Genomic DNA, 19,404 nt, shown 5'->3' on the forward strand with positions numbered 1-19,404 from the left:
GGAGTGTGTCCAAAGGAGAGTGACTAAAATGGTGAAGGGTCTGGAAACCATGTCCTATGAAGAACAACTTAGGGAGCTGGGGATGTTTAGCCTGGAAAAAAAGAAGGTTAAGAGGTGATATGATAGCCCTGTTTAAATATTTGAAGGGATGTCATATTGAGGAGGGAGCATGCTTGTTTTCTGCTGCTCCAGAGAACAAGACCTGGAACAATGGATGCAAGCTACAGGAAAAGAGATTCCACCTGAACATTAGGAAGAACTTCCTGACAGTAAGGGCTGTTCGACAATGGAATAAACTCCCTCGGAGTGTAGTGGAGTCTCCTTCTTTGGAGGTCTTTAAGCAGAGGCTGGATGGCCATCTGTTGGGCATGCTTTGATTAGGATTTCTTGCATGGCAGGGGGTTGGACTGGATGGCCCCTGTGGTCCTTCCAACTCTATGATTCTATGATTCTAAAGTTGCGGCTCACTTCCCCACTGCACAGTTTCTCTGGTATGGTCAAGCTCAGAAATGTTTTATGCAAATGAACCGTCATGAAAAATTATGCATTCAGAGCAAATTACATGGAACCTGTGTTTGGTCCGTGCTACTGTTTAGCTTGTTTGACCCCAGCAAGGTAGAGCATCCCATTCAATGCTCGAGAACCATGTATTACCCAATGTTTCTGCTAGAGGAATCAAAGAGGAGGTGGGTCCCTCCCCACTATAGCCTTCCATGCACCTCTAAAACCTAAAAGAGATTTGGGACACTAGAATGATACAGCTGGAAGAGATCACAAAGGCCATGTAGTCCAACCCCCTACCACGCAGAAATACACAAGTAAAGTACTCTTCAAAGATGGCCACCTAACCTCTGTTAAATGACCTTCAAAGGAGAGTCTACCAACCTGCAAAGCAGTATACAGTACTGCACTCTCAAATACCCTCCAGAGCTAGTTTGCAGCCAGAGCAGAGGGCTGCAGTGGACAGGTCAGAAAGAAAGTTCTGTCACACTGATGGATGCCTGTCAGTGCGCCACTGGTTGTAAGCACTCGTTGTTGACTTTTTTTTTTTTTTTGCTTCTCTTCTGCACCACTACATCATTATCATTTTTATTTTTATCTCTTGAGTAATCACTGCTGGCCTAGTATTAAAATCTCATGAAGGAAAAGGAGGAAGAGGAGCCTGAGAGTTGCTTGACACTGAACACATGCATTTGCCACTTTATACAATGAACCCATTGTGTGCAGTGGCAAACCATTCTACTCAGCTGACAGCATGCATTCCTCCTGCCAGATCAGTATTCATGTGAAGCATGCCTAAATCACAGTAGCAGAAACAACATCTGTAAGGTTTCCCCTTATGTTAACCAATAAGTATCACAAAGGGATATAAAAGCCCTACAGGCTCAGATGAATTACCCATCTATCCCAGTCAGCATCCTGTTTCTCCACAGATGCATCAGAGATGTTCACAGACTATAATACTCTCCTACTGTAGCTTTCAGGAACTGTCATTAAGTGGCATGCTGCTTCTTATTCCAGAATTTACAAATACCCATTGTGTCTACTAGCTACAAACAGAATTATCCTCCATGAATTCATCTGATCCCTTTTGTAAAAGCCATCTAAACTACTGACCATTATAAGTAGTGATTCCTTTGTCTACTCACCATCTTCAGCTAACCAATTTAACTGAAATCCTAGTTTTAGTGCTATACAAATGGCAGAAGAAAACTTTCTCTCTGCTTTCTCAGCATCATGTATCATATTATAAATACCCCCCTCCCGTTTTCTAAACGAAAACATTCAAACATTGTTGCCTGTCTTCAAAATTATCCAGTCCTGTGATAATTTTGGCTGTAAGACTTCCCAGTGTTTAAGGACACTTTGGTCTGTTGTGACACAGCTCTGAATCTTTCTCATTATTAATTGACAATTTAATATACTTGATTAAACGTTAATAACTTCCATATTCTACCAGGAGAGAGGATAGGAATGACCCAGCACTTGCTAATTAGCTTACTTGCTGTTCACCGCTATGATCTTTGGAATAGCGGTATATAAATAAAACAAATTATTATTAGTAGTAGTAGTAGTAAAAACTATAGTAAAAATAGGACCTACAGTGACATTTGAAATACAGTAAGTATAAATGTACATGTTATCAGAGGTGTAAATGTAACCAGCAATCCATTTTTACATTATAATTTTGTTTATCACTCACCTGGGCTATATAACATTTCATACTCTGCTGATCACAGATAAGGGCCAGCAGTTCAATACATGGCTAAATGAAATGTCAGTTTAACAAAAATAGAATCAAAGAGTTGGAAGAGACCTCAAGGGCCATTAAATCAAATCCCCTGCTATGCAGGAATACACAATCAAAGCATGAGACATGTCATTTGTATTCAACAACTATAAGTCAAACATACACAAAATAAGGATTATGCATGTTCCATACAAGCAATTCAAAAATTTTAACAATGTTTTTTCAGCAACAGCCAATTTCCAACTTGTCCAACCATGGTTGAATACAGATGCTATTCAATCAGGTCCGTGTTAAGCAGAGATAGCTATTAATAATGTCCCATTTTAAATCAATCCTGCATACACAAAGCTGAGGTCACAAATCAAGGGCTCATTCAGTATTATAAACACCAGTTACTGACTGGGCTTTTCAAATGTATGGGATAATCATCTTGAGAAAAAAAATAAGGTGCAGAAAAAAGACCTAAGAAACTTAAAGGTAAAAAACAATTTCATCTGAGGTGTAATATGCACAACATTGTGCTTTCCCTGGGCAAAACATCTTTTTAGTGCATTTTTAAAGCTTGGGGAATATGAATAGGACACATTTTTCTTAGTACACAGGTTTTATCTCCTATGTATGTGTGTGTTTTTCTTTTATTAAAAAATAAAAAATAAGAAGCTTGTATCTAGGGGATTGTATAGTCTTCTTCTTTTTTAGCAATGAGAGTGACTTCACCCCCTAAGGCTATGTTCCTTCCAGATGTGATCTCACACCTCTATTATAAGAATTGTAAAAACATAATTGAGGAAGAAATAGCTTTCCTGGAAAAGGGCCTTACTAGAAAAAGACTAATGAAAGAGGAAAAATATAGAGCACAGTACATACCTTTCTAGGAAAAAACAACAACAACAGAAAATGAAAAGGAAGCAGATTCATGCTTGCTCCTTTACCCTTTTTGAAAGAAGTCATACACACATACAGAACAGTAGAAAAACATTAAGTCTAGCTAGAACTGAGTTTTTTAAAGTAAAAATAAAATAAATCATTAGAAACATTTAAAAGGTTTGTACAGGTTTGCCTTGAGGAAACTATGTGACTTGTCACACCATCAGGATCTCAAGTGCCATTCCAAAATAAACCCTTGGAAAATGAGAGAAAATGTCCATAGGCCTGGCTTACATAGGGACCCCATTCCCTGCTACAGGACAAAAAAACACTGTAAAATTATTTCTCCCCTGTTCCTAGAGGCCTCTAGAATGGCTATTTTTTGCACTGGGATGCTGCCAAGTTCTAGAAACCCATAACCCACCTGGTCACAATTTTTTAAAATATTGGAAGTGATCATTTTGTCACTTTTTATTTTTATAAATTATTTTGTGTCATTTTCAGGTTCGGTGAGGCCTGTGGCGCAGATAATTCTGGGCCACCAAAGTTGCCCATGACTTTTGTATACCACCTCATCCAAGGATCTCAGTACAACAGGGAGATCGGATTGCATTTAACTAGCAAAGTCAAAGGACATCTTGAACTCTAGATTCCCAGTGATGACAGTACAACCTGGAGGTAAGATACTTGTATCCTCCCCACAGTGAATGGATACAAATCAGAATACAAAACATTTGAAAAAGCCCTCAGTAATTATTATTATTGCACACAAAAGATGCACACTGAATCAAACATAAAGGTTGGTGCAAAGCACTAGACACCATAGGAGTGTCACAGTTAGGACTACAAGCCACATGTTTACTATTATTTATTCTATGGTGTGCAATGTTTTGAACCATCTTATAGATCAAAGCAGCAAGATGGGCACAGAAGAATCATGAACACTAGAAAACTTCTTTTCAAACCTCTACTTGGCCACTGCAGAAGGACAAAATAACAGAAGAAATAAAACAATCTGCAAAACATGACATATAAGTTTAACACTCAAAGTCCTGATTGTATTAATTACCCCACACACACATTTCAATTTTATCAGTGCAGAGTGTGGGAGTCTGAGGGGTTTTTTTACATTCACTTTGTATAGGATTCATTGATATCTATACAAAATACAGGATAACTGATGCTTAGGTTCTGTAAGCACATTGGCTGTAGGCATAAATAGAAGTAAAATGTGACCAGTATTTTACATGGGTTAAGCCTGTGGTTTTCAAATTTGAGGTGGATCCAAGTGGATGGGATAAGATTTTGTGCAGATGGCGACATCTCCACACCAGCTAAAATGTGAATAAGTAGAATTCTGTGCCCCTCTCAACCCTATCTGCATTTGATTTGACAGTATGCTTGTTATACACTCTTTTCATTTGCATTTGAATTGGGGAGAATGTCTGCTTTGTTCTAATGGTCTTCCTCATAAACAATTTTAGGAGGTCTGAACTATCCTGTTCTTTAAAAAAAACTTGACTGGTAGTTTTAAAGTGATAGCCCAGTCTTTAGATCCTTGTATGCAGTAACAAGCTACACATGCACAATATGTAGTTATTATGTGCCCAAGATATTTCTGACTTCTGGTGACTCTGAGGTGAACCTATCATGGGATTTTCTTGACAAGATTTATTCAGAGGGTGTTTTGCCTTTGCCTTTCTCCAAGGCTGAGAGAGTGTGACTTGCCCAAGGTTACCCAGCAAGTTTCTGTGGCTGAGTGGGGTTTTGAACCCTGGTCTCCAGAGCTGTAGTTCAGTGCTCAAACCACTACAACATATTGGTTCTCTGCATGATAATATACACGTGCTATTCAAGGGGTGTGGAGATGCTGCTGACAAAAGTCAAAGTAAGTTTAGAAGAATGTGTTGCTTACAAAAACAATGGATACCACTGGATTAAGCCAACATAAATTAAGATGTTTTGGTCTTTCATTCCCATGTTTCCACCTCTCTTGAAGGACCCTAAGTAGGGACAGCTTCTCAGAGCTCTGCTAGTACACTTTGCCTTAAGGTGCAAAAATAGAAAATTCTACCAAAATAGATCAGAAATTGGCTTACAGAAGTATCTTTGATGAGTAATATGGCTCATTTCAGCAATCATTTCCTTTCTAAAAAATTCTCAGAGTCCAATCATGGATATTACATATTGTTAAGAGACATCTGTAAATGTTCTGTGTACAAAAATGTTTTCAGAAGACAAATCAACCCATTCCTTCTGCTGTTCTGCAAGCTTCTCTGCCAAACACTTTATTAAAACAGGGTCCACTTTTGAGTCAAACTTATTGGCAAACCAGTGCCCAGAGTTGATAAGCCACCTGAGCTCAGCAGCTCCGTAGATGCATACACTACGAAGGTGTGTACCAGTACAGGGAGGATAGAGATGGTCCTCAAGGTAATTCCATTTTACTAAACGGGTTTTGCTCTGAAGGTCTGTGATATCCTGAGCTTCTTGTGAAATCTGTCCTGGTGTTCCTGGAACACGAACAAGGGTTGCCCAGAAATGTTCATCAGGTGAATAAGTGTCTTTTGACCATTCAAAAAAATCTTGAGCAAGGGAACTTGCAAGAACATACTCTACAAAAGCTCGACTTAAAACAAAATAGGCACTGCCAACAAACATTTCTATATTGTGGGGTGGTGGGTCCTTAGAGACATTAGTTTTCACAGGCATCTTGGTGTATTCATAAGGCATTTTCTGGAGTTCATAGTGATAGGTAAACCGTTCCCTTTTACTGGTGCTTGGTTTGACTGTCTCCAACATGTTTCCTCCATTTAATCTTTTAAGTTCAGATACAAGTTCAAAGTTTGACTTCAGAGGAAAATCTTGGCCGCACAAATTTATTACATACTTCCATGGAATAGAAGACTTTAGTAAATCAGACAAACAATTCAAATCCGCTTGGAGCCTTGAGACATAGGCATATTCTACCACCTCCAATTTGGATGCAATGAAAATATTGGAGAAACATTTAGCTAGATTCTCCAAAGCCCGCTTGAAAGTGCTAGATGACTTTTGGTCAACATGGATACAGTAAACATTCTGACTGCTGTATATTGTATGGATCAGCCTCTCAACCATTATAGCATTTTTGTGAACAACCAAAGAATAAGCTAATGGAAATTTTTTCTCTTCTAGGGAAATGGGCTTAAGCTGATATCCTCTAATTGTATGGTACACTTGACAGTCACTAGTTATTGCTACAACATCTTCATCATCCAAATCAATAATTTCTTTTCTTTTTATTTCTAATGTCTTTCCAATTTCCACAGGTTCCTGACTGTATATGAAGGAACAGTTAATTTCATACTGGCCATCTTTTTTAAAATTGGTGTACTTGTTTTTCACATATGAGGAGGTGCTTAAAAGCGGCTCTACAAAGTAAATGTCTTTGTGAGAGAGTAGCAGTTGCTCAACTTTGAGAAGTTTTAGCAGCAAGAACAGCCACACCGTTGAAAACAGGATCAAGAGTCTCTGTCCTCTTGGATAACTGTAGGACCACTTATGTCTCTTCATTCTGTGAACAACAAAGGGAACAGCCAAAGTACAAATTAATACTTCTGATATATTACAAAACTGTACAAGAACTAAAATTTCAGTGATAGCAGAAGAATAGCATTCCAGCATCAGACCAAGACATTTTGCTGCCTGAGGCAAAAGACAAAATGGTGTCCCCCCTGCATTTCCCATATGAAAACCAACCAGATTGCTAGCTGAATTTTATTTCAATATTGGATACAAGGGCCTTACTGCATGAGAAAAGAAAGCTGAAATAGAGCAGGAAAGTAGCAGCTTTCTCTATGCTTCTCCGCATGCCATAATAGCATTTCCATTCTCTTCCTAGGGTGACGGACATAAAAGTATGCCTTTTGTCACACTAGAAAAAAATTGTTTGGCAAAAGACAAACTTTTATGACTATATCCCTCCAGAAGAAAACAAAAATGCTATGATGGCATACATAGAGAAAGCCACTACTCCCCCACTCCAGTTTGGATTTCATTTCTCATATGATAAGGCTTCAAGAGTGTCTTCCACTATACCTTAGGGTAGCAGATAAGTGCAAGGGACACAAAGTCAACTTTAAAGTAATCACATTTCTGTCTTCCAATTAGGGGTGTATAGAATACTTGCAAATTGTTCTTAATCTTGATGAGAAAAGGTGTTTTAAAAAATCAAAATGTTGCATTGAGAAAAATCTCTGTTAGATATTTCACAATTTGGGAGTTTTCTCACCAAAAAAATCATTTCTGGGGAAAAAGTTAGTGTGCATTTTAAAAAAGCAAATTCTTGTTCAGAAAACTGCCTATTTTGTACAAGATATATTGTTTTCTGCAAAAAATGTGGGTTTCCTCAAAAAAATGTTTGTGTGCCAACTACCTTTTCACAAACATGTCCCCAAAATATTTTTTAAATCAATGAAAAGTGCAAACACTCTTATAATCTCATCCAGTAAAGAGAAACTTTTGAAAGTTTTAATTCTTACACATGAGAATGAAACAACCAACTTCTTGTTGCCTCCCTGACACCTCAGCAACTGCCACTTTTTATGGCTGTCTTAGAAGCCCTGCTGCTTCTGCAGAAGGTATCGGAGCTATGCTTTACAATGTTCAATGATGGTAGTTCTATTAATTAAAACAAAACAAAAGCCCAGTTCATTTCAGGCTGTGTGTATTCTTAAGGTCAGGGGCTATTCAGAATCAAACTCCAGAAATTTCTGGGAAAAGAAATCTCAAACCAAATAATAAAACAAGTGAAAACACCTCCCTGTATTTATTCCAAGCCACCAACAGCAAATATGCAACTCTGTACAAAGCTTTGGCCAATATTTTGAATCAGACAAGTAGTTATAATGTCATGGTTGTGATTTATTTCCCCATCTGACTCCTGAAACTCACTTTAAAAGCTAGCCAGCCATCCTAAGTGATGGAGATCTGTGGTGTTCACAAATGGAGTGTTGCAGGAGGATGTGACCAGTCCCATCCCACTAGCACTCACTGCTGAGAAAGTGCTGCTCACATCATCTTGCAGTGCTCCACTCATGAGCCACATAGATCATTGTCACTCAGGACAGGGGGCTGGCTATTAAGATGGGTTTGAAGGTATTTTGCAATTATGGAAATAGTGTTGTTGCTGCTGCTGCTATGGGCCTTCATTTATTGTGACACTAAGACGAACCTATCACAGTTTTCTTGCAAACATTTGTTCACAGGAGGTTTGTCCTCGCACTCCTCTGAGGCTGAAAAAATGAAGCATGGCCAAGGCCACAACACACGGGTTTTCCATGCCTGAGTGGGGATTCAAACACTACGTTCTAGTCCAACACTCAAACCAATACACCACGCTGGTTCCAGACAATAGTGTCAGGATCAGTAATAAAAATATGAAGCAGCTACAATGTCCTAAGTCCAACTTAGGACATTATAACTAACAAGATGTCAGACTTTGTTGTCTTGATGAGCACTTTCTTCCTAAAGTGAATGAGACAACATACTGTACTCCTTGTCACAGTTAGTGGGAATGACTGACGAATTGATTAGACTGAACTGGAAACCAAGCCCTGCTTGCATTTCTGAATGCTGAGCAGGCTATATCAGAAAACAGGTTCTCCTCTTACTGTCATGTCATTTCTCATCATGCCTTCTCCCTCTCAGTGGTGACAAGAGCAGTGCTGTAGCTGACAGAAAACCTCTTAAAAACCTATCAACAGTGATGAAGGCAAGACTGTATGTGATGTACGGTGACTGGATGTCCTGGTTAAATTTCTACCAATTGGGGGACACATCTCTAAAGCTAGCATGGAAAATCTTGCTGATGCATTGGATTCTGCAATTTAAACTTAAATGGAAACAAGTAAAATAGGACAGCTCCCGATCAAATGGATGTATAAATTTGTCCATCTTTTCTTATATTATTTCAATGTTTCAATTGCTATTACTTCAATCCCCTCCTCATTATACCATAGTACATATCTTGTAATTCCGAATGACTGTGTACTTTTAATATAATTCTGCTCTAGTATTATTTTCTTCATTTATTTTAAGAACATGACCTCCCCCTCCCCAACAAGTATTTTTATATTATCTAAAGGATAATTAATGATGAGTATTGAGTACAACAGACAGATGCTGAGCAAAAAGAGGAAAGTTGATGGATAGGTGAGCAGTAACTGACACAAAACTGCATATGTTTCCCTTACCTAAAGTGCTTGGAAACAACTTCAGACCTTAAAACAACAGCTGTGCAACAGTTCTGTTATTTTAAGGAAAAAAGGATGCAAGAATCCTGTCCAAAATATATTGTTTTAGTGACATTCATTAGTGGAAGAAACACAACTTTCTTCTAACCCACTCACCCCTACAGACTTCTGTACCAATCAAAAACTGGCTCCAGAAAATTTTCCAGGTTTCCTGAGCTGGTTTGAGGTTACAAGAGATAATGATATTACCCACTCCTAATTCCATGTAATTTCACCAAATTCTACTGCTCCACTAGCAGAAGTCCATCACTAGATCCTGCCTAAAGTACAGGCTGGAAAAGTTACTTTTTGGACTACAGCTACCAGAATCTTCCAGCCAGCATGAGTTACTGGATTTTGTTGTCCCCAAGTTAACTCATCCAAGATCTGGCCTATAAATGTCCTTTTCCTCTGCCTTTGACTAAGGAAATGTTTGGATTGGCAGAAATTTCCCCCTCTTTCAGAATAAATAGTCCTTTCATATGAAGTGCTTGCGCATGCAGTCTGTTTTAAAGGAAATACCCATCAGCCGGGCAACCTCTTCACAAATTTGTTGAAAGAGACAGTTCAGAAACACACTGTCAGCAGAAGATACACACACATGGAAATTGGCAGCCCGATGTCATGTTCAGCAAATACTGCACAGAAGAAGCACTGTAGTATTTATTATGCAAAACTTGTTACAAGTTTAGAGCTCTGACCTGAAATAGATTAATACTTAAAAAGTGAAACAAGGTAATGAGTGAATAGTCCTGTAGTAAAATGTTGGATGCTGCCATATTATAGCTTTTAAGAATAAAGAAAATTAGTAGGCCAATACATTCAAAGTCAAATTTACTTACAGAGTGTCTTGCAGCTTCTAGATTTCTTATATCCCCCATTCATTTCAGATATAGCAGACCTTCTTGTTAATGATTTTACAAACTTTTTTTAATAAGCCCATAGAGATAAAGACTGTTCCTGATTCACTACTGGCTAAGAAGACTGCATTTTTAATCATTCCAGAGAGTTAACTCAGAACCCTCTGGTTCTGTCTTCCAAGGTCACCCAGTGAGCTTCCATGACCCTGCAATGATTTGAACCGTAATCTCTCAGAGTCATAGTTCAATCCTCAAACCATTACACCACACTGGCTCTCCAAATTCCTGTAAACCTGATTAAAAAGCCTTCTGCAAAATTAATTAATTGTTGAAGACCTATCAAACTAAAAAGGTCTTTGTCTACAAGCCAAACGGGAGCAGAGAGGAGGGCAATTGAGCCTCCAGCGGGAAGGAGTTTGATAGTTTGGGAGCGGCTATTGAGAAGCCAGAAAAAACCAGACACAACTGTGATGTTGGTGGAACTGAGAGAAAGCTCTCCCTTGAAGATCTCAGAGATCAGGAAATCTCATACAGGGAAATGTGGTCTTTCAGATGCCCTGGAGCCAAGGCAAAGATACCTGGGAGCAAAATGAATACCAGGTTTTTTTACCAATGAAAAAGAAATACAATTATGGCCACAGTAGAAACTACTTCAATGTTTGCATTCTTCATCTGGGGGAGTTATAATCTTTTCACAAGTCATATGAACTTTCTGTTCGGAGACTGTTTAAATATTTGTTGTCTTAAAACATTAAGGCAGTTAATCTGGAAACAAAGCAATTAACAACCATGGTATCTTTGTTCCTGTTTCCAAGATGAAGTACCATAGATAAGGGAGTTGCACAATGCACACTGTGAAAGGAAATACCGTACAACTCAAGTGCATATATTTTCTGAGTGCCTACTTCAGGCAACCTGGGGAGACAGAATGAACAGAGAGAAACCTTATTTAGGAAGAGACTCAAGAGTAGCCTACTTTAGTTGAAACCATCAGAACTGAAATGTGCATACTTCCCTGGCTTGCAAGAGAACCAGATATTGTCAAATAAGCACCATCCATGTTTCATCCTGTAACTCAGTTCTACAATAGCAGCTCACTTATAAAAGAAGCAGCCATAAAGTGAAACCACCTCATGTTCTCTGGTTTACATCATAACCTTTGGTATTTAGCAGGTATTAGCTTTAGGTTTTTCTGTCACTTCCCCACCCCCACTCCATGCATAACTGTTTCCTTTTTGAAAAAACTAGTTTAATGGTGGGTGTAGAGAGGGGACAGCTGCAAAGAGACTTTTATTTCCCAGTTTCCCACTCATTTTTAAAATGGCAGAATCAGGATCATTATAGTAACCAGTGAGTCATGCTGTCAACCACTGCTGTAATGCCTCACACTGAACAAATGCAAACTTGTCTGGCAAATTTGCCTTCTTTGGTGATAATTTTATTTAAAGCCATCAACAACAGCCCCCAACCTTTACTCACAATAAAGACTACTTTGTAAGTTAGAGATTTACTCTGCAGAATTCTGTATGGGAAACAACATGAAATCAATTTGATAATTGCATGCTGTTCATTGACAATTATCACATGTAATTATCTACATATCAGCTATCCACAATATCTTGGCAGGTTGTCTGTGAAAAAACATGTAGGAAATACAATGGGCCCTTGGTATCTGCTATGGGTTGATTCCAGGACCCCCTGTGGATACCAAAAATCTGTGGATGCTCAAAAATGCCATAGTAAAATGATCAGTATATATTCCCATCCACAACAAACCAGACACAAAAGTTTGTGGCAATTAAAGAAACATCCCACTAATTTCCCATGCAAGCAATGTCAAGGTTCTTACCATACATGAAATCCCTGAGGTGAAACCTGAATTCAGGAAAAGAAGAGGCACTAGAGATCACACTGCAAACATATGTATGCAAACATACACTGGATAATGGAGCACACCAGGGAATTCCAGAAGAAAATCTGCATGCGCTTTATTGACTACAGCAAAGCCTTTGACTGCACTTAGAGGAATGAGCGTGCCACAGCACCTGATTGTCCTAAAGCTTAACCTGAACTACAGACAGGGCCTTTTCAGCAGTGACTCCCACTTGTGGGATTCCCTCCTCAGAGAACTCTGTTTAACTAAAAGGAACTTAAAGACCACTCTTTTCTTTAAGCAGTCTCTACAGACATTTTGTTATTTCATCAAGTTTTTGAAAAGCATATTTTATTGGTAATCTCCTGTACTGTATATGATTTTAAAATGATTTTTAAAATTTGCTCAATAGTTTTGTTGTTTATTATGCTTATTCTAAGTCTCCTGGTAGGACAGAGACATATTTAACAACCTGATCAAAAATGACTTTTCAGCTTTAGGCAATGACTTCTTTGAATTTACCCAGGATTTCCAGTGTGATTTTTTGGTCTGGTTTTAAGACTTCTACTGGATCTTTGATGATCTGCCATGTGCTGCAGCTTTCTGTCACCTTGAGATTTACTATATATACTTATGTATAAATCTAGAAATTAAGGTTGAAAAATTGACCCAAAAAAACTGTGTTGACTTCTCCATGGGTCAATCTAAGTACTGTACTTTACTCCCACACGCACATACACACACACACACACATATATAAACCCATCTCCTGTTGAAAAGCAAGGGTTTAATCTGCCCTGGAAGGACTGACCTCCTGCTACTCTCTCATCCATCCAGCCTTCAGTATGAGTACAAACAGTTATGCCTGCTGTAATTTTGTGAGTTCTTTGGTACTGTTTTCCTTGACATCCTTCATTACATGCCACTATGTTTTACCCTCAACTTATCCACTGGTCATATCAAAACTCACAATCCCCCCAAACCTGCCCTCGACTTATATATGAGGTCGACTTATAGCTGAGTATATACGGTATTGTCCTTGTTAGGTAAATATTTCAATATGTGAAAGGTTGATGAAATTTTTCATTGAAAACTCTAAAAATACTAAAGAAACAAATGACATTTTAAAAAAGAACCATAGAGAAGGCAAATGAAAGTGATATTTCACCAAAACAAAGATGTAAAGAGAAAACATAGTTGTTATTGTTATTATTATGATTATATTTTCTATGGACTGCAGGCAAGAAATCAGAAGATGACTTGGACTGCGTCTGCACTACAGAAATAATGCAGTTTTATGTATATATTTTAACAATAATAAAGATTAAATTAAAAAAGAAGAAGAAATAATGCAGTTTAGCACTGCTTTAAATGCCATGACACAATGTATAGAATTCTTGGATTTGTAGTTGTGTGAGATATTTACCCTTCTGTGTCAGAGAGCTCTGATGCAACAACAAAACTACAAATCCCAGAATCCCGTAGCATTGAGCCGTACCAGGTAAAATGCTGTCAAAATGCATTATTTCAGCAGTGCAGGTGTAGCCTAGGACTTGGAAGGGCAGCTATGAAGGAACTAGAAAAGATCCTGAAGTGTGAAGATATACCATTGAATACTAAAGTTAGGATTGCCTAGGCCATCGTATTTCCATTTATGGTTGTTAAAGCTGGACATTGAAGAAAACTGATAGGAAGAAGATCAACTCATTTGAGACATGGTGCTGGAGAAGAGAGTACTGCAGATACTATACACTGCTACTCTATCCGGAGCAGGTGGGCAGGAAAAACTGTCTCAGAAAAGCGGGATAAAAAATAAAAGTTTTACTTATTATTTTCTTTTTCCAAAAGCAGGTTGAAACCCTGCTGCCTGCATGACCTGCTCCCAAGGCATGTCAAATACCCATAGCACAGCGTTAAGTCATGTTGCTGGGTAATTTTTTTTTTTTTTGTTGACTCCTCACCATACATGTGCACCATCACAAATACACCATCTGTGACCTCCAAGTACCTCCCACATCCGCCCAGATACCATCCCATTGGATGGCTGCCCCTCTAATTGGCCACACAGTCATACACGCAATACTCTGCCTGTAAGGCATCAGTGTGTTAGTGATACATTGGCAAAGCACAATCACAGAAGCCCCCCAAACACCTTTGGACTGTCTAGTTTGTGGCATGTTGTAATTACACCTACTGCAGTTGTCACACTTTCATTTTTGTTTAAAAAAAAAAGGCTTTGCTGGAGCCCTGCACTGGCACCAGGCTGTTTATATGTAGACACAATGATGCACATTTTCCTAGCTAAACTGGAGTATTCTAGTTTCTTTTTGGTCTGTTTTTTAGCACCAGAGTGCAGCTTCATTTCAGTTTTCATCCACTTTGGAGGTATGTGTCATATAAATGCCCCACTTTAAAAGCAGCCACAAGCTGCTTTATTTTGCCCATCTGCTTCACCCCACAGACAAATAAATGGCTCTTAGAATAAATCAAGCCTGAACTAACCTTAGAAGCCAAGACGACTAAACTGAGGCTATCATACTTTGGATATATCATGAGAAGACATGAGCCATTATAAAATATAATAATGCATAGCAAAGTAGAAAGCAGCAGGAAAAGAGGAAGACTGCATTTCAGATGGATAGACTGAATCAAAGAAGCCACAACCCAGACCTAGGGTTGCCATATCCCACCTGGGGGCAGGACTTTCCCAGTTTGGGGCGGGGCCACACGGTCGAGCCCTGGTTTGGCCCCGCCCCTGGGACTCCCCCCCCAGCGAGGCCCTGGAGGCAGCTCCACCCCTCCCTCCCCGTGGCTGTGTCCCACCCTCCCTGCCTGCCTGGCTGGCTCAGCCTAGAGAGCAGGTCTTCAGGACACCTGCCACTCAGAGCTATTGCCAGCCCACTTGGTATATATGTCTTGCAAAAGGCATTACTTTCCAGGTTACAGTGAGAAAAGAAAAAAAGGCCATAAATCGTTGATGTTTCACTGGGAGTCTAAATGCCTCCTCTTTTAAATGTCTACCGCCTCAGTATTCTTGTAATTCTTTATCACAGGATCGTTTTTGAGGCCCTAAACACCTTTACTTGTAATATGCAAATTTCTCCCAAAGCTGACCAATGAGAAAGAAGCAATCAGCCCTCTGCTTGGGTTGGTTTTCAATGGCTTGGAAGGAAGAGATTTTGCCTTGTAAATAGGAAGGGCTTTGGGGTAGCAAAAGGCTGCAGAAATAGTTTGACCCCCCCCCTTAAACATCCATGGCTCAGTGCTATAGGATTCTGGGAATTGTAGTTTCTTGTGGCACCAGAGCTCTTTTGACAAAAGGAGGCTCAATGGTCTAGAGAGCTACAGTTCCCAGGATTCCATAGCCTTGAGGAGGAGGAGAAGGAGGAAGGGTGCCTTGAAGGGCAGAATTGGGGCAGAGGAAGAGGAGGAGGAGGAGTTGGAGGAAAGCTGAGTCAGTGGCCATTAGGTCTGCCTTGGTTTTTTGGGGTTTTTTAATTATTTTTAAAAATATAAAAATTTTATTTTATTTTATTAATTTTTATTATTGCTTGTTTTTATTTTATTTTATTAATTGTTATTATTGCTTGTTTTAGTTTATTAATTTTTATTATTGCTTGTTTTATTTTATTAATTTTATTATTGCTTGTTTTATTTTATTTCATTAATTTTTATTATTGCTTGTTTTTTATTTTATTTCATTAATTTTTATTATTGCTTGTTTTTTATTTTATTACATTAATTTTTATTATTAAATATATACACCCCTGCCTTGGGTTTTTTTATTATTTTTTATTATTAAATATATGCAAGTGCATTTTCTGTGTATTTATGGCGATTTGAATGCTAACAAGTCTGCCTTTCTTGGCCAATTATAGTGGTGATGATGATGATGGTGGTGGTGATATTGATATCAACAAGCCTCTGAGGCATGGCCAATGTAACTTGCTGTGATTTTTACAAACTCATGCGCAGTGAAGAAAAACCACAGTCCCTTGCCCAAGTACACACTTCTGAGAAGTACAGTTGAACCCGAGGGCAAGTCCATTTCTGCCATCTGTCTAGGAATAATGCCAAAATGTCCTCCATTTTGCTCATGCCTAAAAACATGCATTTATATTAAGATTTAAAAAAAAAAAACCTCAATTTTTTCGCATGTCCTCCATTTTTTATAAAAACGTGTCCTACATTTGAAAATGTTGCACTACATTTGTCCTACATTTGTCCCGGTTTGGAGGTCCTGACTTATGGCAACCCTAGCCAGACCTGAGTAATATTGTTGATGACAGGGTGACTTGGAGGTCTCTCATTCATCTGGTCCCATATCTCACCCCTGTCAACTTAATGGCAGTTAACAACAAAAATAGCATTATTGGATAGTTGATGTTTACAGTTATGTATCAAATGTATACAAGGATCTGACAACTTTGTAATATCCATTTTTAAATCTGCAATTTTTGAAAGCTCTTAATATAGATCTAGGGGTGAGCATGTCATATTAGACAATGACATTACTGTATTATTATTATTATTATTATTATTATTATTATTATTATTATTATTATTATTATTATTATTTTAAAATAATTCTTAGTTCCAGAAGAAAACAACAAAAAAGGATTCTTAGGTCCAGAAAATTTGCAGTCTAAAAGCTACCTTAATTTTTGTTTAAAACATGTGGGAACAAAAAGTCAAATGTCCATTTGCTACCTGCCATACATTTTGGGCAGTTGTGCTATTTCCTTGTTATTTCAGGTGTTTCTAGCTGTCAGTATGTTCTGCATGTTTTCCAAAAACTGCGGTTTACTCAGGACAAGTTGGATAGAGTACATAGGTTTTATATTGTCTTCCATGGATAAAAAAATTGTGTTAGTACAAAATTTGGAAAGAACACATTAAGAATGTTAACATGCTACACTGATTTATTGTGGAATTTTCTTTTAAAAAAAACTCTGCATTTTATTTTTAAGTTACTGACCTATGCTCATTGCTTAATAGGAAGGAAGAATTCATCTACTTTGGGGTAGCAGGGTTCCTAGAATAGCTATATATAGGATTACAATCTGTGTACATATATACATATACTATATACATACATACAGTATACATATATACTATAAACTAGCTTGGTTGCTTTGAATAACATCCTCCATTCTTTTGTTTTCTTATGTAAGGATAAAATGTACTGCATGGTGTAAACATGCAGTGCATCTACACCTTAGGCCTTTTTCTGAGTATGAGGTGTTAAACAGAACTGAAGTATTTTAATCATCTCTGCTGAGTCATAAGAAAATCTTTAAATATTATACCTAGCAGCAACCAGCTTCCTCCACCAGTACCACTCAATCTGAGATTATGAAAACATTTCGTGCAAATACATATATTATATGTATGTGTATATGCACATGCAAGGTCATAGGATCTCTAAATGGCCGAGAATTAACTTTGTCCTTGGTTTGGGATAATGGAAATGAAGCATAATCAGAGGGATTAAACTCCACTGCAAAATTCATGCAGCCTATGTCAAGAGCAATGTTATAAATTTTCTTCACACTGTCAAAAATAGTTCCCTCTTTCTTTTCCATGATATCTAAAAGGAGTCTTTCCCAATGTGATACCACTGGTATTGCTGGCTGCAAATGATGGGTCATGCATTGTAGGGTTGCCATAATTGTCCACTAAAACCAGAGATAAAATGTGGAACAAATTCTAGACCAAACTGTAGGACAACTGCAGGACAAAACTCAGCCCAAAATGTAGGTCATTTAAGAAAAATTGAGGACTTTAAATGCATTTGGGAATATACACTCCATAACATAACCCCTAATCCCACCCACCCCTTAAAATACAATTAATTAAACCAAATAAGATTAAAACTTACTTAAAGACAATAGCAATAAATAGTCAATAAACGGTAACTGTATTCAATTAGAGGTCAACTAGTTGGGTCTTCTTTTCGGTGGCCGAGTATCTATCTAGGAAAGGCCTGCCAGAGGAGATCCTTCTTAACAGCTTTTAAAAAGCTGTTTAAAGTGGTAATATGACGAATCTTATCCAGCAGGTCATTCCATTATCTGGGAGTGATGGCTGAAAAGGTCCTCTGGGAGGTTGCAGACAGTCTAGTTTTTAAAAGGTTGCAGCAAATTCCTCCCAGAGGGCTTAAGTGTGCGGGGTGGATTATACGGAAGAAGGCAGTCCCGGAGAAAGATTGGACCCAAGCCATTGGGGGCTTTAAAGGTGATAACCAATACCTTGTACTGCGCCCAGAAACTATTGGGCAGCCAGTGAAGTGATCTTAAGATCGGTGTTATATGGTTTCTTCTGGATGTACCTGAGACCAATCTGGCTGCCATATTCTGTACTAGTTGACATTTCTGGACCAAGCACAAGGGTAGCCCCATGTAGAGCACATTACAGAAATCAAGATGGGAGGTTAGCAGTGCGTGTACTATGGTTTCAAGATCCCTAACGTCCAGGAAAGGGCACAGCTGACGTATCAGCCAAAGCTGATAACAGGCGCTCCTGACCATCGCATTTACCTGATTTGTCATTTGGAGCGACAGATCTAGGAGTACCCCCAGACTGTGAATACAGTCCTTGAAGGAGAGTGTGACTCCATCTAGGAATGGAGGTTGTATCCCTATACCTGGGTTTGGTGCTGCTACAATGAGTACCTCCGTTTTGTCTGGATCAAATCTATATTGTACAAGTCAAATCTATATTGCTACTTTTGAATTGCTATTTATACTTAAATTAACCTAGATCCAGATTTAGGCAAGGTACATACCACCAACAAGTGGCGTACCGGTGCCGATTCTAAGGTTAGGGATTGAGCGGCAACCGCACGGTCCCTAACCCTAGTACGTGCGGGCGGCAAAACAATGGAGGCGTCCTGTCTATAAGGGCCCCGCCATTGTTATGTAAGCGCCATGCAGTGGCGCACTTGTTACACTGCCCCTGCGGCTTAAAAAGAACCTGTTTTTTCCAGGTTCTTCTTCCTCCATAGGGAAGCCATGTGGTTTGGCGGCTGCAGCTTCTTTCTGGAGGAAATTAGGCCACCGGCAGGCTGTCCTTTTCAGGTGGTCTGTCCCGATCCTTAGAGAAATTATTTTCTGAACACTTAAACCAAAATACTTTATACCCAGGAAAATTTTCCCCACTCTCTGCCACTAGCACAATGGATTGCAGGCGAAACTGGCCCTAGTAGTTATGTAAAGTTAACTAAAGAAACACCCACATGAATGCAATCAAATGTGTTGTCAAACAATGGTGGAATAC

At 38.7% G+C, this 19,404-nt stretch overlaps 1 protein-coding gene across 4 annotated transcripts in view; it reads right to left on the reverse strand.

Moving 5' to 3' along the window:
• Positions 1–360: 360 nt before the first annotated feature.
• GCNT4 (glucosaminyl (N-acetyl) transferase 4) overlaps positions 361–19,404 on the reverse strand; it is a 48,646-nt gene continuing 29,602 nt past the window's right edge. For all 4 annotated transcript variants that reach the window (XM_042452053.1, XM_042452052.1, XM_042452055.1 and 1 more), the window contains one exon: positions 361–6,674. In XM_042452053.1, the coding sequence (XP_042307987.1) occupies positions 5,309–6,673 (1,365 nt within the window). In that variant the 5' untranslated portion in view covers position 6,674 and the 3' untranslated portion in view covers positions 361–5,308. The remainder of the gene's footprint in view (positions 6,675–19,404) is intronic.

The sequence above is a fragment of the Sceloporus undulatus genome, chromosome 2 (genome assembly GCF_019175285.1).
Source record: "Sceloporus undulatus isolate JIND9_A2432 ecotype Alabama chromosome 2, SceUnd_v1.1, whole genome shotgun sequence".
NCBI classification, from domain to species: domain Eukaryota; kingdom Metazoa; phylum Chordata; class Lepidosauria; order Squamata; family Phrynosomatidae; genus Sceloporus; species Sceloporus undulatus.